We start from the raw sequence: 24,471 nt of genomic DNA on the forward strand, positions 1-24,471 counted from the left end.
CCTTCTCCCAGGGCTGCTCCCCACCCAGCCAGCCCCAGCCTGTGCTGGTGCTGGTGCTGCCCTGACCCAGGTGCAGGACCTTGCACTTGGCCTGGTTGAACTCCATGAGGTTCATGTGAGCCCAGATAATTTTGGAGTTTCATCGATTCATCGAATCCCAGAATGGTCTGAGTTGGAGGGGACCTTAAAGCCCATCTCATTCCCACTCCTGCCATGGGCAGGGACACCTTCCCCTATCCCAGGGTGCTCCAAGTCCTGTCTAACCTGGCCTTGAACACTTCCAGGGGTGGGGCAGCCACAGCTGCTCTGGAAAACCTGTGTCAGTGAAGTTTATTTACTCTTCCCATAAATACCCCAGTGTCCAATAACAAATTTGTTCTGCTTTGCTGCCTCAGGGTTGAAAGTCCCACAGTGCCACCAGAGCCATGCCAGTGATGAGGCAGCTCAGACCAAGCAGTTTTGGCAGCTGCTTGAGGGAGCACCTCTGACAGGCCCAGGCTGGAGTCTGTGGCAGCTCCCAGCTCAGAGCAGCAGTGGGTCCTTCCCACTCCTGGCACTGTGAGAATCTGGGCTGCTCACAGGATGATCCCTTGGGGTCAGAGGGGCTGAGCAGCACTCCTAGATGCAGCTGCTCCAGGAGCTGATCTGTCCCCAGCTCCAACATCAGCTCCTCTGCCCTAAAGTGATGTCTGTCGGATGCTCACTTTGCTGGGTGTCACAGTGAAGGAGGTTTTATAAAGCATCCAGGCCTCCAGAAGCCTTCAGGCCAGGGAATTCTCTCTGGCTGTGGGAGAACTGTAGGTTTTCCCTAGCACAGCAGTGAATTAGGGAAGAAGCTTGGTACCCATGAGGCTGGAGGTGGGCTGGTTTGGGACTGCTGCTGCAGAGCACAAGCCCTGACCCTGGGGAACTCCCTGGAGATCCCGGGTCACCCTTTCAAATCTGACAATTTAGTTCCTTTTTCCTGGTGTTAGTAGTGCCTGCAAAATAGGAGCACTGAGACCAAGGAGAAGCTTTTCATTCATGGATCACCTTCCAGGTGAGAGAGCATCACCTGGGGCCTGGCAAGACTCTGATGCCCCTGAGCCCAGCATATGCCCATGGAGCTCCCTCAGACCCTAGCCAAGCTTTCCCAGCACAGGTAGCATCTGCCATGCACTATGCCCTCACCAGGTTTTGTAGGTTTGTCCCCCCATTTTAAATAAAGAATTGCTGGAAACTCATACCTCCCTCCAGGGCAGGCTTCAAGCGGCATTTTAAGACCACAGCTTCACAAGGCATCAAGGTAGGAGCATCCCATGCTCCCACACCTTTGTCAGGGTGGTGACAAATAACCAAACCAAGGGGACAAACCTCCTCCCCATTTCTTATGTTCTCTGCCTCTTGCCCCCCCGACCCATCCAGGGTGACACAGAAGGACAGCCAAGCCCCTGGGACCCTGGACCAGCTGACATGGGGAGCATGGCTGACACCTTGCCAAGTGTCTCTCAGCCCATCTTGACACAGGGGCCGAGCCGAACGACCTTCAGCCCACCAGCTAAGGCAGAAAATGATGCTCAAGCTGATTTTACATCATTTGAGAGCAATTTGGTTTCAAAACCAGGCTGCCCCATTGGAAAGGGCCCCAGCTGACAAGGGCAGCGAGGTGAGGAGCTGCAGTGCCCAAACTTTCCCAAAGCCCTGGGCACAGCACAGGGGGCACAGGGTCACGAGGCAGCCACACACAGCACACATCTGTCACACCCGTCAGGCTTTATACACCCCTTCAGCTTCCTGAATCCCTCAGATCTCAGGCTCTAAAGCCATAAAACAGCCAGGAAGGAGGAACAAAATGGGGGTTCTTTCCTGAAGGGGGAGTGAGGGAGGAGAGGGAGAGAGGCTTTTCCTCTATGGGCTATGCTACGGGCCTGCATGGGGCTCTCTCAGGCTGGACCCAGCCCAAATCCCTGCAGGTCAGCCAGGGATGCTCACCCCAGCCCCGGGATCAGTGGCATGGTGACTCTGAGGGGGTCAGTGGCTGCTGGGGGGAGGTCACAGCAAGGCTGGGGCGGCCAGTGGGTGGGAGAGGTGATGGGAAGGGAAGGCTGGATGGGCACACAGAAACAGTGATGGGAGTGTGTCCTTCCAAGCGTGTCCTGATGCAGGGTGATGGTCCTGGGAGGTGTTTCCCGTGGGAGGAGTCTGCTGTGGGGCAACAAGGGTGGCCAAGGGGCAGGTGGTGTGCAGGGGACGGGGCAGAAGGGGCGAGTGGCTGCAGGCTCTAATCGTCCTTGTCCTTGGCCCCGTGCTTCAGGATGCGGGTGAACTCCACGTAGTTGAAGTTGCCCTTTTTGTCAATGGGCGCCTCCCGGTACATCTCATCCACCTCCTCGTCGGTGAACCTGTCCCCCATGGTGGTCAGCAGCTCGCGCAGGTGGTCCTCGTGGATGAAGCCTGCAAGGAGGGCAGGGCACAGCATTAGCAGGGGGCACCAGGAGGGCTGAGCACAGCAGCTTCCCCACCTCTCCCGAAGACACCGCGCTCTGGAGCTGCCTGGGGACTGTTCCCGAGGGCGGCCCAGCCCCTGTGCTGGCTGCGGCAGAGGGGCGGCGCTGCACCTGAGGCCTCCTCGTCGAAGCAGGCGAAGGCGTTGCGGATCACGTCCTCGGGGTCGGTGCCGTTCAGCTTCTCCCCGAACATAGTGAGGAACATGGTGAAGTTGATGGGCCCCGGCGCTTCGCTCATCATCCCCTCCAGGTACTCGTCAGTGGGGTTCTTCCCTGCGGGACACAGGCAGGGCGTGGGTGCAGGGCCCTGCTCCCCCAGCTCCCATCCCCGGGATCAGCCCGTGCAAACAGCTGGAATGACTTTTATCCATTGCAAATTGATCTGCTGGTTCTTGTTCACCCACCCCACGAACATGGGAAGGGAGTTTCTGCAGTGCCTGGTGCTCCCCCCTCAGCACCTCTCCTGATGCTTTCATCTACACCTGGGAACAAGCTCTGCCTTGGGGGAAGTGCAGTAATTGATTTGGGGGTTACTGGAATGAAACCCATGGCTTTTCCCATCCCCCTGACAGCTCTGATGAGAGGTGCAGCAATGTCCTCACACAAGCCTCGTGTTTCTATGTCCCCAGCACTGCTCCCGCCATGGGTGCACTGGCGATGGTTCAGCTGCTCTGCTGAGGTCTGTGCCCCCAGCGCTGGCCCCTCTCTGCTCCCAGAGCTCTGGCTCTCTGGGAGGAGGGAGATCCCTCCTGTGGTCAGGCAGGACCTCCAGAACAGGTTTGGCTGCCAGGTCAATCATTGACAGATCTCCCAAAGTGCAGTGGAGATACCACTGGGAGTGGGAGGAGGGAGCCATGGTCTGCAGCAAAGGAGAATGGCTCAGAGCAGGGAGTGGGAACAGACCTGCAAGTCTCAACCAGCCCAGGTATCACACCAGCACGGGGACCTGCCTTTTTCACCCCAGCTGAGAGCAACAGGAGGGCTTTGTTCCACATGGGACAGCCCCAGTGACATTCTGGGGTGAGTCTACTCAAACACTCCATGGCTGCACTCCTGGCGCTCCCAGGGCAGAGCTTCTCCAGCTCCGAGGGTCTCTTCCCTTCTGGTGAGTGCACCTGTGAGCAGCACACAGAGCTGCTGCCCTTGGATGCCTCACAAACACCCCTTCTGTCAGCTGCTGGAGCAGAGAAATCCCATCCCAGGCTTTGAGGCATCCCAGCACAGCCAGTGTCCAGCACTGGGTGTGGGCTGGGTGAGGTCACCCTGCAGCTCTCCCTGCTCACGAGGTGGTGCCAGGGGCAGAGGGACCTGTGGGGGCACAGGTGCAGGGTGTCCTCACCAAGGGAAGCCAGCATGTCATGCAGATCCTCCTTGTCAATGAAGCCATCTCGGTTCTGGTCGATCATGTTGAAAGCCTCCTTGAACTCCTGGATCTGCGACTGGTCAAACATGGCGAAGACATTGGAGGTGGCACGCTGGGGGCGCTTCTTGGTGGTCTTGGCTTTGGCACGTTTGCTGGACATCTTGGTGGCTGGGGGAGTACCTGGGGGCAGGAGCATCAGGAGGGCTGGGGACAGGCTGAGCCAGAGGGCCAGAGCAGGGATACACAGGGACACACCACCCCGGCACTTTCAGTCCTGTGCCTCAACTTCCCCAGCTGTCACATACTTGAGCAACACAGGGAGATGAGACAGACACAGGGTCAGCCATGGGGATGGGCAGGACTTGAGCTCTGATGAGTTCCATGGGCAGTCAAAGAGCAGGCAGTGCTCACTGCAGTTCCCCAGGACCATCCCCTAGGGCTGCAGGCAGCCCTCAAACCCACTCGCTGCCTGTCCTCTCTGCATATCCAGGCACGGGGAGAGACGCCTGGCCCAGCACCCAGCTGGGTGCCAGTCCCGGGGCCATGGGGATGGAGGTTTTGGCACTTCAGTCACCGTGGCCATGCCTCTCCACCTCCCCCCACTCCAACAGGCTCTCCAGGCCCAGCCCAGCTGCCAGCTTGGGGGGGTCCCCTCGCACTCTCTTTGTCACAGCACAGAAGCAGCCCCAGCAACGAGCACAAAGGGGTTATCTGCTCCAGGCACATTCCTCAGACACCACTGCTTCCCATGTACACCCATCCATCTCCACCCACCCCTCATCCATCCATCTATCCATCCATCCCATCCACCCCATCCATCCCATCCATCCCATCCATCCATCCATCCGTCCATCATCCATCCATCCATCCATCCATCCATCCATCCATCCATCCATCATCCATCCATCCATCCATCCATCCATCCATCCATCCATTCATCCATCCATCCATCCATCATCAATCCACCATCCATCCATCCATCATCTATCCACCATCCATCCATCCATCTGTCCATCATCCACCATCCATCCACCATCCATCCATCCATCCATCCATCCATCCATCCACCATCCATCCATCCATCCATCCACCATCCATCCATCCATCCATCCATCCATCATCCATCCACCATCCATCCATCCATCCCATCCATCCATCCATCATCTATCCACCATCCATCCATCCATCTGTCCATCATCCATCCATCCATCCATCCATCCATCCACCATCCATCATCCATCCATCCATCCATCCATCCATGCATCCATGCATCCATCCATCCATCCATCCATCATCCATCCATCCATCATCTATCCACCATCCATCCATCCCATCCATCCATCATCCATCCACCATCCATCCATCCATCTGTCCATCATCCATCCATCCATGCATCCATCCATCCATCCATCCATCCATCCATCCATCCATCCACCATCCATCATCCATCCATCCATCCATCCATGCATCCATGCATCCATCCATCCATCCATCCATCCATCATCCATCCATCCATCATCTATCCACCATCCATCCATCCCATCCATCCATCATCTATCCACCATCCATCCATCTGTCCATCATCCATCCATCCATCCATCCATCCATCCATGCATCCATCCATCCATTAATCATCTATCCACCATCTATCCATCCATCATCTATCCACCATCCATCCATCCATCCACCATCCATCCACACATCCATCCATCCATCCACCATCCATCCACCCATCCATCCATCAATCCATCCATCCATCATCCATCCACCCATCCATCCATCATCCATCCATCCATCCATCCATCCATCCATCCATCATCCACCCACCCATGCCTGGGGGGTCAAAGACTTCTTGCTGCTACCCCGGTGACCTCCAGTCCTGCCCAGGGAGCCCATGGGAAGAGGCAGAGGGGAGAGGAGACCATCGGCCTTGGAAGGCTGCAGAGCCAGGAGAGGAGCCAAGAGCCCCGGGGCTGCAGGGCACTGAGGATGGTGCTGCTGTTACAGGTAATGAATGCCAGGAGAAGGGGGAGCAGCAGTGGGACAGACCCACCTCTGGGGACATGGCTGGGGTAGTCTGTGTCCCATGGGGAATGGCACAGGGACCATGCAGACCCCAAGCACCACTGGGGCAGGATGACAGCAGGAAAATCTGGTCCTTCCAAGGTGGGGGGTGCTGTGCCCAGCTGGAACTGGGGCCCCCAGCAGGAACAGGAGCAGAGAGCCCACTCCCACCTCAGGATGGCATCCAGTCCCCCTCAGGCTCCCAGCAGGGGGCTGCCAGACTGAGGGATGCACTCAGGGTTTGAAACACCCTCCTCCCTGACACTGCCTGAGAGGAGGATGCTCAGGTTTCTCCCAGGGGACTCCTGGCTGTGGGATGGTCCTGTGGGATAGGCTGGCCCGAGGCCAGCCCAGGGAAGGGACACTGTGCCACAGCCATTCCTCCCTCACACACAGCCCTGGCTCTCCTCCCGGCCAGTGTCTGGCTTGGGCAGCAGCTGCTGGGACAATAGCAAATGAATGGATCATGAAGGGACTCCAGGGTGGAAGAGCAGAGAATCAGTCCTGTGCTCCGTGTGGGCAGTAGGACCTGGGCTCTTCATCAGTGCCCTGGATGGAGTAATTCAGGAGCCACATTCTCTCTCATGGAGACACACCCCAGTGAGCTGCAGCAGGACAGTCCCTGCTGGGCTGCACACCCTGCGTGGGCTGCTCTGGGATCTGCTTCCCAGCTGGGTCTTTAGTGCTCACCCCAGGGGGACCACGGAGACCTGGGAAACATCCCCTGGTGCTGGCATGGACCAGAGCAGAGCAGACAACCTTCAGACAGCCTTCCCCTGCCCTCTCCACAAACCCCCTCTCCAGGTCTCTCCTTCCTCTCCTGCTATCTCGCTCTCAAGGGGTAGCAGAGGTAGGGGCTGGGGCAGGAGCAGGGCACCACCAGCCTGGTCCTCAGCCTGCTGTGCTCTCCAGGTCCCGCAGCTGGGCTGTGCTGGAAGGACATTCCAAGGGCATCAGACAGTGTCAAATCGCAGCCCAACACACCATAGTGACCAGCCAAGCTCAGAGGGAGCTGGGCACTCTTCCCACATCCTGACAAGGCTCCCATCCCACTGTGGGAGCACCCACAGAGCCCAGGCAGGGCCCTTCATCTGCAGGGAACATGCCCCATGTCCCCAGGAGTCCTCCCTCATCACCCACATGCCCCCTATTCCAGGATGGAATCCACAGCTCCCTCAGCCCCCTCTCTTGTGCTGACTTCACCACCTGACAGCAGCCACCAAACCACCTCACATCCCCTGAACTCTCCCTCCTTACCAGTGCCCACCAGGAAAGAGATGTTTGTCCCTAGCCAGCCAAGGGGAGCAGCAGGGCTGCAGAGCCCAGCTCACACTGGGTGAGCAGAAGACCTCATCCCACAGTCCCTCTCTGCCTGCTGCTTCCTCCAGCCCCACAGAGCTCTTTGCAGCAGGCCAGCCCCTGTCTGCATGCCCTGCCAGGCAGCACCGAGCACCAGTGACCCCCCCAGATGGCACCAGTGACCCCCCCAGATGGAACGGGCCGGTGACATCCCACGGCAGCAGTGTGGGAAGCTCAGTTCAACACCACAACACCACCAGGCTGAGTCAGAGCCAGAAATAAAAGCTCTGCTGCTGGCCCATGGCACTGGGCTGGCTTTCAAAAGACATCAAATTATTAGCAGAATTATTAGAAGACTATAGAAATAAGCAGGAGTTTTCCTCTCACCACATTAATTAATATTATCCAAATATTTACCCTGCCCTGACTGTGATCAGCAGCAGCACAGCTTGGCACCATCTCCACAGACAATGCTCTTCAGCAGGATTAAGTACAATTTTGACAGCACATGGATCTGCAGTTTGATCCAAAATGTGCCCTGGAAAAATGCTCAGTCCCAAGGTCCGGGTCAGTCATTCTATCTCTGCTGTTTGACAGCCGCCTTGGGCTGGCTGGGACTTGGGAAGAGATTTTTGGGTCAGTGTGGGGAAAGGTTCCTGTGCATGGATTCTGTGCAGGGATCTGCAGCAAAACCTGATTCAGCTGGAGCAGTCCCTGCTCTGCACAAGGGCTTGATGGCCACACTCCCCTGGTAGCCATGCTTTCTAGTACTCCCAAAAACCCAGTTCCAGGAGCATTGCAGGGAGTGCCTGGCCATGATGCCCTTCAAGCTGGGCTGGACTCAGTTCAAACAAATGGTACAGCCACCAAAGCTCCAGCTTCCCCTCAGCAAGAGGGAAACACACATGGACACAGGTCCTGCTCCTGGCACCCCCTGCTGAAAGCACCATCCCAACACTGCTCCAGCCCAGGAACTGTGGAATCTGGGCAGCAGAGCCAAGGAGGTCAGTGCTGGGTGACACCATGACAGCCACACACTGATCTGGTCCCCAACTCCCCCTGTCACCAGCTGCCCCTGTTTCCTTGCCCCTCTGCCACTGTCCTGCCAAAACAATTTCCCAGCCTTCTGCAGTGAAGGCTAAATGATCTGCTAGGCTTGTGCCTCCCCACCTGAGCCAGACCCAAGGGACCGTGGGGCTGACCTAAAGAGTTCATAAATTAGTAAATAGTTTCGTTTGAAAGAGGAAAAGACTCCCACTTATCAGTAATATAAACTGCCATGTGTTTCCTCCTTGGTAAAAACCAAGCAAGCAGCTCCATCCTGGTGCTGCTTCCTGGCTGTGCTGGGGAGGGTGGGACAAGCCAAAGGGACATGGCAATGCTGCCAGGGCAGGCAGCCCGTCCCAGCCCCATCCTTCCCCTCCTGCCTGCTTCCACCCTCCCCTGCAGCTCCCCTGAGCTGCTCCAGCTCACAGTCCCGGCAGGAGCTGACCGCTGGGCTGAGGGTGCTGTGACAGGCTGGGTGGCACGAAGGAGGAGTGGCAGGCAGGGGACAGGGCAGCTCCTCCAGCAGAGGTGGCAGCAGCCTGTCCCCAGTCCCTGGGGTGTTCACATGGATCAGAAGCTATGATCTCCCAGGATATGCTGCTAAGAGTTTCCCAGGGCTGGCTCCTCAGAAGCTGCTCCAGCAGGAGCCACCTCTGGAAATGCTGAGGAGGCTGCAGAGGCACTGTCCTGCTGTCCCTGGCCCAGCTGGGCAGGGACATCTGCTCCAGCAGCTCCTCCACAGGATCCTGGCAGCAAGAGGCAGGACGTGCCTCCACTGGATGCTTTGTGTCAGGGAGGCAGGGTGATTCCAGCAGCCTGGGCTGTCCCAAGGGATGGTCCTGCAGGGCAAACATTGGCTCTTCAGCGGGGACTGTGCTCAAACGTCTGCCCAGTGCCGCTTCCCAAAGAGAGTTGTGAGTACCAGCAAGCCACGAGGCAGCCACATTCACTGGTGGACAGCACTGGCCCCCCACCACGTGTGGCCACCTGCATCCCCGCACAGGCAGCAGGTCCCACCCCTGCTCCAGGGTGGCACGAGGGCCGGTGGGGTGAGGTGGTGCCTTGTGCATGCCCCTGGCACAAACCTTTGCCAGCCACAGGCACCCCTCACAGCCCCAGGGCTGCTCACCGATTGCCATACTGGGGGGAAGCAGGGAGCAGCTCATCTCCCCTGCTTCTTTCATTGTTAAACCATCCCTTTCCTCCAGCACAGCCCTGCTCAGGATGCCTGTGGGATGTGGCATTGCTCAGCTTCACCAAGGAGGATTTCTGGTGCCATGGGAGCCCCAGTGTCAGCCAGAGGCACCAGGAGCTGCGGGAAGAATCCTCAGCCCACTCGACGCCGCAGGAATGCAGGCAGCTGCCATTCTACTCCTTTTATGGCCCTTATTAGAGATCTGGGAAAGGGAGCCTAGCCTGGAGGTGAGAGGAAAGCAGACCCTGAGCCCTGTGTCTCCAGTCCAGCCGCAGCCACCGGCACTGATGCCAGGGAGGAAGGACCAGGGCAGCATCAGAGTCAGAGCAAAGTGTGCAGCGACCCCCAGGGAGGCTGAGCTCATCCCAGCCCTCCCCCAGCTTCCACCGGACACTGGGGACCTCGCCAGGTCCACGCACAGCTGTGGGGCTCAGCCGCAAGTTCAGCGGATGGTTTCTGGACTAGTTGCTTCCCACCAAGTTTAGGAGACAAGGAGCTCACCATGTGACACACACAAACCCTTCCAAAGTTCCGCAGCCTCCCCTCGGTGTGCAAAGCACCCAGCCCCTTCCGATGCCCGGGGAGGCCGGGCAATGGACACAGGCACAAGGTCTTCATGGCCTCGGGCAGTCGGCACAACGCGTCCCGGCCGGAGTTTGCTATTTTCCCAGGGGAATTAAGGGGCTCACCTCGGCAGGGGAATGTGGCCGCAGCGCCTCGGAGGGGGGAGGTGACCGCAAACTCCTCCTACAACCGCACAGAGCCTGCCAGGGAGAGAGGAAAAAAATTCCAGCGATTGAAGGAACCCAACCATCTTTGGTCAGCAGCGGTGGTTGTTAACATTCGGGGATGTTCCACTCCAAAAAATTCAGTTCCGGCCGCCTTCTCTTACACATCCATGTTTTAGAGCTTGCCTGGCTTTTATCACAGTCGAAACATTTTGTACCAAAAGGGCATGCTGGGAGGGAAGCCAAGAGGACTTCAAATTTTCATGGGAAAGACTAAACCAAACACAACATCCCTCTGTGCTTAAGGCTGAAGGAAATGAGCTAAATAAAGCTTTTCTGCTTTGAAGAAGGTTATTGCCTGAAGTTGCCCCCAGGACACTGGGGAGATATCTGGAGCATCACGCATGCATCCGGATCTTGGCTCTGGTCATCAGCAAAAGGACTTGGAGGAAAAGCAGATGTTCCAGGCTGGAACAGTCTCAGAGATCAGGAGGTGGGTGAAGTCAGTGCCAACAGGATCTGCTCCTGCGGCTCAGCCATCCTGGGGAAGCCAAGATGTCCCAGCTCCAAGGCGCTGCAGACAGTTACCCTCAGCTTGGCTCAGGATCCATCCCCACCTGCCCTTGCCGGGACATTTCTGCTGAGCCTGGCAAGAGGCTGCCCGGGTACAGGATGCCCGGCAGGGCACACGGAGGATCCTCCTGCCACCCCGACCCGTCCCCAGGGCTGACCTCAGCACCAGCTCCAGCACTACAGAGCTGGAGGAGCGGCGGGGCTGCCTCCCTCTCTCCCCGAGGCAGCCGGGCTAGCTCCCCCTGCTCTCCCGGGACGGCCGGGGCTGCTCCCCCGCTCCGCTCGGCTCCATCCCTCCCGCTCCATCCCGCCCCTCTCTCCCCGCCGCGGCCGCTCGTTCCCGTCCCGGGGCCGCTCGTTCCCGTCCCGGGGCGGTCCCGGCGCCGCCGCCTCACCTGTCCCGGAGCGGGGAGCCGCGGGAGCTGCCGGAGCTGCGGGCCGTGCGGGAGCTGCGGGGCCGGCGCGGCTCTGCGGGACGCGGCTCCGCGGGGCGGGCGGGCCCAGGGTCCCGGCCCGGCCCGGCCCGGCCCATACAAGGCAGAAGAATGCGGCGGGGCCGGGGCCGCGGGGCCGGGGCGGCGGGACGCCCTTATATAGACGAAAGCGGCGGCCCACGCGTGCCCCATCCCGCGGGGGGCGCGCAGCGCCGGGCGGCACCGGGCACTGCGGACCCCCGCCAGGTGACCCGGCCGGGGCACGCCCTGCGGGTGGCACTGCCGGGGGCACACGGGCCGCGGCTCGCCCTGAGCCCCCTGGAGCTGCTCTGGCGGTGGCGGGGCAGGCCCTTGCTGGTGGGGCTGCTGCCGGACCAGAGATCCCTGGGGGTCTATGCAGAGGCCGGACAGGGTCCACAGCCCGCACCGTGGGCGGCCACGCAAAGGGAACAGCAGCCAGAAGGGTCAAGCAGCCCCTCAAAAGCTCTCTAAAAAGTGGCCTGGAGCACAAAACAGCTGGGGAAATGCCCCATTCCCAAGAAGGAATACAGAGCCTGGAGAAACAGGGATGGGGAGCTCCTCCACTCAAGGCAGGACACACTGATCCTGGGACACCTCTCCAGGGCAGCAGCTCTTGCTCACATTTCATTCCCATCAGCAACCCTGAGCCTCATCACAGTGCTGCAGGCACCGAGAGGAGCTCCTGGTCCTGTGGGATCTCTCCTCGGAGGGTGATGCCCCTCCAGACATTATCCTAGAGGAAGTTTATCTCTGTTTTGTGGGGTCCCACAACACCAGGGGCAGAATTCAGCCTGCAGAGGAGCAGGAAGGTGGAAGAGAGAGATACTAGGTGTACTTCTGAGAGGGAGTGCTCTTCTGGGGACACAAACCTGAGCGGGCAGCCAGAGCAGGACTGCCCAGCTCCAGCATTCCCAGGAGCTCCATCACTGTCCATGAAGATGTGATAAATTGAGGCTGAGGACCAGACCCTGATCAGAGGGGACAGCACGGAGCACACTGCACTTGCAGCAGCGCAGATGAAGAACAGAAATGAACAGTGACACAAATTAATCTCCAGCTGCCATTCGCCTGCAGGGCATCACTGCAAACAACAGCTAAAAAGCAAAAAATACCTGTTTCAACCCTGATATAAAAGCAGTGGCTGTCCCCTCTGGCAGGCTGGCCTGACCCTGCCCAAGGCATGGAGTTTGTTCCCACTGGCTCAGAAGACCAGTGACCTGCTCTGCCAAGAGCCTGACTGACATCTGCTTGGATGAAATCTTCAGGGGCATTGCCCACTCTCGGGGGCCACAGAGGCTGGAAGCAGGTGTCCTGCTTGCAGCCCCTCCGAAGGACAGGCTGTGGGCTCAGAAGCCAGAAGAATGCAGGAGTAGAGTTGGAAATGCTGCTGGATATTATGCCAGGGTGGAGACAAGCCAGGGAAAGCACAGAACCTTTGCCATGCCCATGAGCTGGACAGGGAGGCCCCAGAAGGTTTGTCTTTTTAATAAAAAATATAAGGAAAGATTAAAAAAACAAACCAAAACAAAACAAAACAAACAAACAAAAAAACAGTCAGGAGTCAGCCAGCCTGAGCTGCCACCCCGTGGCTGGTGCCAGAGTTTTCTGTGCTACAGAAACCCAGCCTCAGCAGGGCCCAGGTGCTCCCAGGAGCCCAGCAGGAGCAGGACCCACCTGCAGCCCCTCTGGGGGAGCTGCTGTCCCTCACTGAGCCCTGCTTTCTCACCACTGGGCAAGTGTCCAACCAGGCCTCTGCCAGGGGAGCTGCTGAAGAGGGGCTGCAGGCACATGGCACTTCCTCCAGCTTTGCAGTCCCTACAGCTGGGCCACCTCTGCTGTCCCTTGAGCCCCATCCAGCCCTTCCTGCCTTCCCTGTCTGTGCCCAGGGCTGCCCATGTTATCCTTCTCCCCTGCTTCCATGTGTCTGCCAACACACATCCCTTACCAGGGCCTGTTTGTGCCCTCTGGCACCTCTCCTGCCTTCCTCCAGCTCTTTCAAGCCCGAATTTAATTTGCTTCTCTCTTGCTCAGCATCAGGCAAAGGAAATGGCGTAAAACAAGCCATTTTTTAAAAGAGTGTGAATTTCAGTTCAATTCCTCGACCCAGGTGTCTTCATCACCATGCAGGTATTTCCATCCCTGTGAAGTGGGGACAGGGACACTGTTTCCACTCTACCCAAGCACTGGAGGAGTGTCCAGAGAGCAAGGCTGGAGCCAGGACACATCTGGCCTGGCCCTGCTGTGGGGGTCAGAGGCAAAGGAGCTGCCAAAGACACAGTGATGACCCCACACTGTATGTCCCCTTCCTGGCCATGCTACAAGGCTTCCTTGGCTTGGACCAGCCTCTGGCTTCTGGCAAATGCCCAAGGGGCTAGAGGTGATCAGGGCCTGATGGCCTTGCAGGAGCAGGACAAGACACTTCTCCATAAATCCATAAGTATCTCGCATAATCTGTATTTAAATGACATGGCCCCAGCTGGAAGCGATCAGAGCTCTGGGACTCCTCAGCCTCTTCCCTCTGTGCTGACCCCACACAGCCCACGCAGGGTCAGCCTGCACCCATGGGCTCCAGGTCCTGCTGGCAGCAAAGCAGCTCCTGCTGGAGCATTTGGAGCTGCAGGCAGGCTCTGGAGATGCTCAGCACATCACGTCTGCAGAACTGTGAGACAACAAGAAATGCAGGACCTCAGGCCAGGAGTTTGTTACTGGGAAAAAGGAACGTCGAGGCTCATGCTGTGCCAGTGGGATGTGCACAGCAGGGGAGGGAGGAACGGCTCCACACAGGGCACCTGGGCAGGGCTCAGCCCCACTGGCACCGGTGAAGATCCCCACGCCACCCAGGGCTTCCAGCAGTGCCCAGAGTGGCCCCAGCAGCACCAAATTCGGCTGTGAGGAGCACCTGGAATATTGTCCCTAAGGCCCCTCTCTACCCACACAATCCGTGCTGAGCCAGCCTGCGGGACGTGGTTCCATGGGCGGGCGGGCCCGGGGCCCGGCCCATGCAGGGCAGAAGAATGCGGCGGGGACAGACACCCTGCGCACACCATGCAGGAGTAATTCTTGCATGTTTTTCCAGGAGAAATGCAACTGGCCTGAGTACCACTGCTCCTGGAAGGCAAGAACATAAAAAAAAAGTCAAATCTTTAGGGCTGCACATGTGATAAGTCTATCCACAGCCCCCATACGTTCAGCTGCTCTAAGGTCAGGTAAGAAGCTGGACGACTGTGTGTATCCCACGAACTCCCAACCCTCCGTCCCTGTGGAGCCTCCACAGCCAGGCTGTGCACCGGGATCCCCTGTGGCAGCCTGTTTGCAGGCTCGGTGACACTGCAGGGCTGCGAAGGGCCGGCCCCTCTCCCACCCAGCAACACCGGCATTGCTGTCTGGCCCTTTCGCTGCGGAATGGCCCCGCCAGGCCGAGACTCCCTTCCCTTCCCTTCCCTTCCCTTCCCTTCCCTTCCCTTCCCTTCCCTTCCCTTCCCTTCCCTCCCCTCCCCTCCCCTCCCGTCCCGCCCCCGCCCCTCTCGGCCGCCGTCGGGCGCGGCCCCGCCCGTGTCACGTGCGGCGGGCCCGCGCGGCGATTGGCGGCGCGCGGCGGGCCGGGCCGGTTCCGCGCTGGGCGGGCGGATCCCGGCGCAGGATCCCGGCGGATCCCGGCGAGCGGGATGAGCGGCGGGCGGCGCCGGGACGAGCCGCCGCACCCGCAGCACCACGCGGTGGCCAACGGCGGCGCGGCCGGGCGCGGCTCCGTGTGGGGCAAAGCGCTGCGCAGCGACTCCGCCTGGCACGACAAGGTGTGGCCGGGGCAGCGGGACCGGAGGGGCCCTGAGGGGCGGGCGCGGGGAGCCGGGACCCGCCTGGCGCGGCGGCTCCGTGCCGCGGGGGTGCCGCCGTCCCTGAGCGCGGTGGCAGCCCTGCGGGGACCCGCCGGGCCGGCGCCGAGGCGGTGCCGCGGCCGGGCCGGGCGGGGCCGTGCCGGGGCTCGGCCGCGCCCCGTGCCCGCGGCCCCGGAGCGGCGGGGGCGTCTGTGGGGCAAGCGCTCGTAGTGGAGGGCGGCAGCCGCCCCGCTGAGCGGAGCCGTGTTTCCCGGTGCCCCGTGGCCGGCACATGGCCTAGCCGTGCCCCCGCGGGCCCGGCTCTTTGCTCCTTGGGCGTGCAGCCAAGGCAAACGCCGTGTTAAGACACCTCCGTTACTTTTGGCGTGTGGTTTAAAACTCTTCTCGGATTAAATAAAAAATTCCCTTGTATGGCTCGAGGAACAGCAGAAACAGGTTTCCGAAGTTTCCCTGTGCCCATCTGCCACGGGCTCCTGCTCGGTGCCTCTCCTGCGCTGCCGCGGGTGACCCGCCGGGGCTCCCGCTGGAGCCCTGCCATGCCCGGGCCCACAGCGTGTTCCAGGGGCTCTGCTCCCTGCTGCTGGCTTTGCTTGTGGCGTGGGGAAGTGGCACGCTCTGTTTCGTGGGGGTCAGACAGCAGTCTGTGTCACTTTTTCCTTACCTGTGGCTCCCCGAACTGGTGGGGCTCGTGTGTCCCTGCCCCCTCTCCTCTGACAGATGGAGCTGGAATTTCAGAGTCAGCAGGGGAGCAGGGACAGCTGTGCCGATGTTTTGATACAGTGGGAGGTGAACTGAAGGCTGAGCTGCCTGACAAGTGCAGTGACCAGAAGAAATGGCCGTATCTGACATGGATTCACATCTTCCACATGGACCTGAACGGCTGCACATCCCACAGGCTTTGGAGGGATGCTGGGACAATCCTAGTCCTGGGGAGGCTGGGAAAAGAGATGTGACCTGAAGTGAATTTTATTAAAGTGAGAGCCCTGCTGCTAGGCTGCAATAGCTACAGAAGTGTGGGCCATTGGACAGAGGAATGAGCACAGCTCTGCTGCTCAGGAAGCACAGGAGTTTTCGTGCCATGAGTGAGGTACAGCTGTGCTTTGGAGCTGCCCTGAGCCCTGAAAGCTCTTGGGTGCAGGAGGGCCTTGGCCAACGTGGGTAGAACACTCTCAAAGCATAAACAGTTCTTTAAACTTTTATTCCAGGGGATTATTATTGCAGCTTTAGTAAATAAGGGGACTAGAGATTTGTTGGCCCATTGGAGGACAAAGCTGTATGCTTCATGTGGAAGCAGGGGAGTCCAGGGTGCACAATGCCCCAAGCTGCTTTATCTGTTCTGAGTGAAATATTTTATACTCTGAGTGGGGAACTAAGTGTTCAGTATGCTGAATTTTCACCTGTTAATTGTGTGGTTCTTTAAAGAAAAAAAAAAAAAAACCAACAATGTAATAAATGCCAACATTTTTCTTGTGCTTTGTCTCCTCAGGACGAGTTTTTAGATGTGATCTACTGGTTCCGGCAGATCATTGCAGTTATTTTGGGAATCATCTGGGGAGTGGTTCCACTGAAGGGATTCGTTGGAATAGCAGTGTAAGGTTTATTTCCTTTTCTGTCTCGTGTGCATTCCCACATTTGGGCTGGCCTGGGAGCCTGTTTGAGGCTGTGCTGTGAATAGTGGGCTGGCTAAAGGCTTGCTCTGTGTCCCACAGCCAGCATTTCTTTCCATTGTTGGTTGCCATGAAATTCATCCACATCATAACATGTCCATCAGTCTCTTTCTCCTCAGCCTGATTAATACTTCTAAAAATTATTACTTGTTTTGTTATTAAAAGGGGCAATAGCAGAAAAAGGGAACTAGCATTTCAATTGACTTGGTGTATGTCCTGCATGAGTGGTAGGGGCTGGGAGTGTGGTGCCTGCTGTGATCACCCAGGAAGGAGTGTTCATGGGGGGAAGGTGTGCATGTGCTGGTCTTTGAGCCCTGCTCAGACAGGAGGCTCTATCAGCAGACAGGGGCAGCTGCTCTGTGAAAACAAAAAAAGGTTTGCTCAGAACATGAGAGGCTGCAGGTCCACAAGCACAGTGGCACTGGCACAGTGGCATGAGCAGAGCTCAGCAGCACTCCTGGCTTCCTGATACGGCCCTTTCCTGACACGGGGTGGGGAAAGCAGTGCTTGAAGGGGATTTGTGCATTGAATCCCAAGACGTGGGAGCCAGGTCACCTCCCCAAAGGTGTCTGAAGGCTGCAATGAGTCATGATGAGAAAATGTGCTTGGCCCTGACACTCGCCTGGAAGTGTTCAAAGGCCAGCAGAGGTGGGGACACAGTCCTGCTCTCTGCACATCTGCTCTGGGAAGATGCTGGATCTGCTCTGGGGAGTCTTCGTTTGCAATTATCTCTGCATAGCCAAGATCTCAATAGTCAAGCTCTTGTCTCACAACTTTTCTTAGGCAAAATTCAGTTGTCATCTTGTCCCTCGTCCTGAGTGTTCTGATTTTGGCAAGAAAGGGGAGGGGTGATGCTCCAGCAGGAACCCGGTTAGTTAGCTGACAAAGGGTTAAATGTGAAGTGCCCCCAGGAACAGTTCATTGTTCTTACTTAGTCACTGTTAATTGACAAGGCACCTTCAGGCACCTAAGCCAATTCCTGTGCTAAATGTTATCAGGAGGGATTTGGTGTACAGTGGAAAACCAAAAGTTTCTGGAAGTGTGTGTGGGTTTCTCTATGCTGCGCAGTGACACAGCTGCTCCAGCTGCTGCTGGTCACCCACTTTGTGTGTGTGTTGTCATCCCACCCTTCCCACATAGCCTTCCTTGCAGGATACCGACCTGTCCCAGCCCAGGCTGCCCCAGCCCCAAGCTGGGCTGGTGTAAAGCCAAACCTGTCTTAGGATAAACAGAAGGTCGTGTTTGTTCTCTCTGCTGCAGCACAGACTGGAGAGCACTGAGGTGTCTCAGGCTGGACCCTAGTGCTGGGACTGCAGGGCACTGTTGAGTCTCTGTGGCTCTTATCTCTTCCTCTCTGTTTGGTCCTGGGATGCTCACAGAGATCTAACCCTGAGCATGGAGGTGACAGTTTTCCCTCTCTGCTGCCTCAGAATCAAGAAGCACACACAGATTCTCTGTAGAGGCAGAACTATCTGTCTGCAGGTCAGGAGAACCTGCCATTTTGCAGCTCTAAGGATACTTCCAGCTTTTGACTTCTGCCTCTTGAGCCCTACTAGGAGTAGGTTGTGCCTTGTCAGGTGAACTTCATCTCAACCTGGCAAGCTCACCTGGAGGGGCTCTTTGGAGGAAGTGACTGGGCTACCTGGGAAGCACTGCAGGAAAAGAATTCCTCTTTGTTTCCTCTCTGCTGTAGATGGAAGATATTTCACTGTATGGTATGTGGGATACCTAGAGCCTGTACCACTGCAATGATGGTTCCTAACATCTCCCTGCAGGTTCTGCCTGATCAATGCTGGTGTTCTGTACCTCTACTTCAGCAGCTTCCAGCAGATAGATGAGGAGGAATATGGTGGGACATGGGAGCTAACAAAGGAGGGATTCATGACATCTTTTGCACTGTTCCTGGTAATGCATCTTGCTGTCTTGAAGATGATTTGTGAATTGTGTTGGTGCACTTTCTGAAGACCTGGGAAGAGAGCAGGGGAAGTGGTGAGAGAAGGCAGATGTGTTAGCACCAAGAGGCAGTAACTGGGATTGCTGCCTGTGAAATACAGTGCTGACACCTGGGATTTCTCTGTAGTAATGGATGCATCAGCCACTCCCATCCTCTGTCCTAGATACCATGGTGGAGTTCCATTCCATCTAGAACTAGTTACACCTGGACTGGTATTTTGGGTGTCTTTGTTTTTCCCTTACTCCCCTTCCCCAAGTATCTGATCACACCACTTGATTAGCTGGTGCCTCTAATTCCTTGGAAGGGCTGTGATGGGATTTTAATGTGGAGAGGCTGGCAGAAAAGTTGAATGCCACCATTTAGGGCAAGTGGTGATCCTAAGATCTCTCCAAGATCACCTCAAAGCTGGAATTCAGTCACCTGTTGAAAGCAAGGCCTGAGGCTTGTTTGCTGTGTCTGAGACCTCTCCAGAGGCATCTAAATAATCTTCCCTTCCTTTTCTCCCCACAGGTTGTTTGGATAATCTTCTATACTGCCATCCATTATGATTGACACAGTCTGCAGCATTTGCCTGTCAAATCAGTTGTCAATAAATAGAGAAGGTTTTAATAAATCCTAGTCTTTAGTGGACTGGTGGCAAAGTGGGGAAGTCAAACCAGCTCTCCTCTGTACCAGTGGTCTGGGCAGCCTGGAGGAGCCCCAACTCTTCTGCTGGAAAGCCTGTCTCCATTTTTTATACCCGTGAATTATTTGAACTATTGAAAAGCCATTGGAATTTTTGGAAGTGGTTCAAGACTGTTCAAATTTGGAACTTTCTGTGACTCTAGCCAGTAACTTATCAAGCTCCTGTGTGCTGAAAGTTGAATCTATTAATTTAATGTATGTATGCCCTTCTGTTTGAAATCTGTCATTAAACCCTGACTTGTCTTCCATGGTTGTCCTTTAGACAGTGTTTCAAAAGCAGTTGTAGGTATGTGGCAGAAGGCACAGCAGCACCCAGGACAAGAGCTGGTGGCTGTCCTTAGCATGTTTTTGTAGTAACCGGGTCTGATTTGATTAAACAGACTGTGTTGTTACCATTTCTAATTTTTTTTTTTTGTTTTATTTGCAAATCAGTTGTTGATCAGAATTTATAAATGCTTTTTGCTGAAGACAAATTTTTAAGTGATTTTGCTAGGAAGAACTGATTCATTTGGTGAACCAAGATGTATTCAGGAGGCTAAGAAGCTCCACTGCACTCTGCCAGCCTGACTACCAAGTTGCCATCACATACCTCAGAGCTTCATAGTCTCGAAGGAGTCATTCTGGAGATACCCTGTTAAATGTTAGTGTTTCAATTTGGTTTTAAGATCTTGAATTCAACTGCTCTTTGTTCATAAATTCAGGACACAAAAACACAATCAAGGCAGCTATTATCTTAAATGCAGAAGTACCAACTTGCAAACTGGGCACAGTATACAACCTCTGGTTTGGGAGGTGCTTGATCACTTCATAGCTCAGTCCCTCCCCAGTCATGCCCTTTTTGTGCATCAATGGGGAGTCTCTGCTTTAAGGTATTTTTTAAGAAATAGTTCTTGGGAAACACGCACAGTCCTTGTTATTGTCACAGGACCTTGTAGTCTTGTTGCCATGTGGTCCTTGCTTCTCTAAACAGCTCAGGCACCCAAAAAGAGTCCTGACCTAATGCTGCCTTATAGTGAGGGGTTGGTAGCTTAGTGTGCTCTGGCTGCAAGCCTGCATTGCCTCCTCTCTGGTGGAAGTGCCACAGCCTGGCTCTCACTGGGAGTGCAAAGCCAGGGATCTCAATCTCCAAGTGCTGAGCCAGGGTGAGCCTCCATTCTTACCAGGGAAAATCTGTCTGGTCTTGGTGAAGAAACAGCCCTGGTTATTTTAGGTCCTTGCAATGCCAAGGGAAGAGTGCAATAGCAGACAGCTTCTGCTACTTGTGAGTGGCCAACTTAAGTAAATTATCTCAATAAAAACTTCTTTATTTTCTCCCTCCAGTCCCCAAACTTTTAGTCTGCTACTTTCTCTTCCTCTCCTATCTGCTGAAATCATTAACTTCCCATGAAAATGGCATAGCCTGTTAGTTCTAGGTCACCCTTTCCTGTCTGACTGCATCTTAGCTGCTTACAGCCATCAGTAAAACCATTGTATACTTGAAATGCTCCAATAAATGTTGCCTGAATAATCCACTGTGCAGCTTCTGTGTCCTCTGGTCTTTGATGTTTTGTAAAATGGTGGGTATGTGGGATTCCTTTCAGAGTCAGATTTTTTGGTAAAGTCTTTGGGATTCTTAGGTCTCTTATGCTGCACTTCGAGAAGAGGCCAGAAGCATTTGCAGTGGTAGCAATGCTTAGATCCATGCTTTGGCTAAACCGTGTTGACTGTCCAAGCTCTGCCACTCCTTTAGTGACTGTCCCTGCCCCATGACACACTGAGCCAGTGCTCCTTCCAGAGTGCTCAGGTGTGATGTGGAGCAGGACCTGGAGCACTGCTGCACCATGTGCAGAGAGAGTGCAGAGCTGCTTCCCTGATCCTTTGCTCTATTCCTTGCTTGCCTGTGCTCCCACCAGATCAGTTCCTTGCACAGTTCAGTGCAGCTCCAGGGGCTGGAAGCTGAACCCGAGCCGAGGAGGATCATGACCATGAACAGACATTGGCCTCTGGATCTCTTTAGGCTCCTTGTAAAGAATCTACTGATTGCTGTTGCCCAGCTGCAGGTTTTTCTCTCTTCACTATTTTAAAGGATTTTCCTGTTTAAAGGGGTGCCTCAAGAGCTAGGAGTTGCTATCTCCTGTGCTGGTCAGCATGAGAACTAAATCTTTGGTGCCTGCTCATGAAGGAAGGAGTTAATTTTAAGAAGCTCAAGGGAATGTGGCAGCCAGCAGAATGGAGCTGAGCATCTTGCAAACAATGAGAACTATAAATTCAGGGAGCACTTGCAGAGATTTGAGAGGTTGATACAAGAATGGTCTAGCGGAGAGCATGGTTTGGTGCTGGGAGGACAGGAAGGCAGTGGCTGACAGGAGCAGGGAATGCTGTGGGAGAGCAAGGCTTGGGCAGCACCCCTGCCCTCACAGTTCTGCACTGGTGCAACAAGCTTGCTCTGCACTCTTCCTTGGTGGGAAGGAGCCAAAGGCTGGTGGGGGTCAGCTCGGGGGGAGAAGAATGTCCTTCCTGCACTGGAGAGCTGGGCTGGGGGAGCCCAGCTGCTGGGATGCAGTTCCAACAGCAGCTGTATCCTCATGGAACTGACACAGAGGCTGCACTCCCCGCAGCAGAGCTCCCTGCTAAGCTGCAGACCTGCAGAACATCACCTTGGCTTTCAGCAAAGAGCAGCCAGTCCCTGGCAGGAAGGGGAGAGAGATCTCTTGCCTAACTTTGCTGAGAGGTGAGCAGCAAGTGTTTTGTGTGGTGGACCTGATAAAGCAAGTTTCTGGTGTCCTTGGCCTCCAGGCACATAATGCACTGAAATTAATGCAAGTTACTGTGAGTGTTAAAGGGAGAAAACTGGGGTGGGTGCCAAGGGGTGTTGGAGGGTGGCTATGCCCCCAGGCATCTCAAGTGCTGCCAATCCCAGCTGTCAGAGCCCAGCTAGACCTGCCACTGGCACCTAGCAGTGCCTGTTGGGGTGGCAGCACCCCCCAAGGAACCTCTGTCCTCTTCATGGAGTGTCACCATCTCTGCAGTTCCCCAGGTCGATTTCCAAGCTTGCAAAGACTGTGCTGACAGCTGTTGGCTTTCAGCTACCCACAGGTGTCATGAAGCTTGTAATATTGAGACAATATATTCAAATAAACTTATTTTATAAATTAAAATTTATAATTTCATTAAACTAGATAAACTAATTGCATCTCAGCTAACATTTGAATACAGATTCATGCAGTGAAGTAGAATTGGAACTATGTGACTGTATGCAGTCTCAAGATTTTAGAAGGGTCCCCTGGAATGCACAATCCCTATGCAATGAGCTGAGGGCTCTCAGCCTTGAAGAGTTTCATGCTGACCCTCAGGGAGAGTCCCCAACTGCTGACCCACAGCTCTGAGGAGTGACACCACTGCCCCCTCAGCGTGGCTCCTTCCAGAGCCCATGGGATCTGATCTGTGGTAGGACAGAGCCACGTGAACCTTCCCTGACTGGGGCTTTAACCTTCTCCCCCACCACAACCCCAGGGGCCAGTCAGGCTGGAGCCAGCCATGACATGACTGGCACGTCACCAGCCAGAGGGGCTGAGGTGGCTGCTCCTGCCACAGCCAGTTGGTTTGGGTTTGTCTTAAACACCAGAGAGGCAGAGGCTGGGTTGGTGGGTTGATTCTCTGCCAGGCAGTGGGTGGAAGAGGATGCAGTATGGACATAGCTCCTGGCCTTGGAGAAGATGCAGCGGTGGGGGAAGAAACGCCTTCCAGCTGCTGGGGATAGGGAGACTGGAGAGATGCCTGAAACTGGTTTGCAAAAGCCAAACTATCCTACTCCTGTCCCTATTTCTATTTATTGATTTACTATAGTTGGCAATGATCATGATGTCCTCAGGCTGCTGGAGGCACAACCAAAAGCTTTCCAGTGCCTCAGCAAAGATTTACAAGTCCCTGCATTGAGGAGCACTGAGCCAGTGGAGCTGCTCATGCTGGGGATTAGCTGGCTCATTGGAGGATGAGAAAGTAGGACACGTACTTGTCAGGTGACCTCCCCAGATCCAAACAGCACTCCACACGCTCTGCCTCCCAAAACAGCAAATGTTCAGGATACATTGGGGCAGTAGATGGATTTTTCAGATCTGGCAGCCAAAGAGACAAGTTTGTGTGCCAAGTTGAGAGAAGCCAGTGTTGTTGCAGGGATAAGGAATTTTCACAAACTTGGACCATGGAGAGAAAAAACATCTTCCATCTTACAGTTATTTCACTGTTGTTTTTTAGGTCTATCTCTAGAAGAAGTGTAGGGGAAAATTTAAATGTTTCAGCCAATTTGATCTCAGAAACATCCATGTAACCCAAGCCCCTCAACACATACAAGTCCACTCTGCCAAATGGGAGCTGTTGGTAACCACAGCTCAGGCCTGCCCCAGGCATAGCTGGTCCTGTGCCCCCATTTGGGCTGCCCCCAGCTTTGTGCTGGCTCCCTGTGCTGCCCAGCAGCCTCAGCCCCTCCTGACACCTGTGCCGGTGCTGGAGCCAGGAGCAGGTGAGCCTGGCCAGCTGCACCTGCAAACGGCAACCCAAACCCCCTGTGCTGTGGAGGGAAGCACGGAGTCCAGCTCTCATCCCAGAGGGCCACAAGCACGAGCAGCCAGCGATGGAAAGAAGGCTGTGGGAGAGCAGAAACCCGGTCGCTCTGAGGCAATGTCACAGCATCTCTTGCTGGTTGTCCCACTGGGTGCTGGTACCCCCTTGCCCCGTGACAAGGGGTGACATGTGAGCCCCCTGCTACGGGCTGGCTGTGGCAGCGACATAATGTCCACGCACATCCCATGGAAAACTTCCAGCCTTCTGGAGGCGGACGAAGGAATCTCGGATCCAGCTCCCCGGAGGCTTGGCCCGGAACCCGCCTGGTGCGGTGTGGCCAGGGCTGATCCCCTTGTGTGGGTCAGGGGCTGCTCGGGCCACGGAGCAGCCCCGGCAGGGCCGGCCCCTCTCCTCCGCCCCGAGCCCGGCCCCCGAGCCCGGCCCCCGAGCCCGGCCCCCGAGCCCGGCCCCCGAGCCCGGCCCCCGAGCCCGGCCCCCGAGCCCGGTCCCCGAGCCCGGCCCCCGAGCCCGGCCCCCGAGCCCGGCCCCTTCCGGTGGCCCCGTTTGGGCGGGGGCGGTGG

At 56.1% G+C, this 24,471-nt stretch overlaps 2 protein-coding genes across 2 annotated transcripts; one reads left to right on the plus strand and one right to left on the minus strand.

The window, feature by feature from the left end:
- Positions 1-1,733: 1,733 nt before the first annotated feature.
- On the minus strand, positions 1,734-11,244 carry MYL9 (myosin light chain 9). Its single transcript, XM_021536603.2, has 5 exons — positions 11,151-11,244; positions 10,144-10,218; positions 3,826-4,029; positions 2,598-2,759; positions 1,734-2,433 (listed from the first exon to the last, which is right to left on the minus strand). Exons 3-5 carry the CDS (start codon positions 4,007-4,009, stop codon positions 2,261-2,263), a joined length of 519 nt encoding a protein of 172 aa, XP_021392278.1. The 5' UTR covers positions 4,010-4,029; positions 10,144-10,218; positions 11,151-11,244; the 3' UTR covers positions 1,734-2,260.
- A 3,549-nt stretch (positions 11,245-14,793) lies between these two features.
- On the plus strand, positions 14,794-20,869 carry RAB5IF (RAB5 interacting factor). The gene is made up of 4 exons (XM_021536618.2): positions 14,794-15,004; positions 16,533-16,636; positions 18,489-18,618; positions 19,178-20,869. Exons 1-4 carry the CDS (start codon positions 14,876-14,878, stop codon positions 19,217-19,219), a joined length of 405 nt encoding a protein of 134 aa, XP_021392293.1. The 5' UTR covers positions 14,794-14,875; the 3' UTR covers positions 19,220-20,869.
- The last annotated feature ends 3,602 nt before the right edge of the window (positions 20,870-24,471 follow it).

Source organism: Lonchura striata, chromosome 17 (genome assembly GCF_046129695.1).
Source record: "Lonchura striata isolate bLonStr1 chromosome 17, bLonStr1.mat, whole genome shotgun sequence".
Taxonomy (NCBI): Eukaryota; Metazoa; Chordata; class Aves; order Passeriformes; family Estrildidae; genus Lonchura; species Lonchura striata.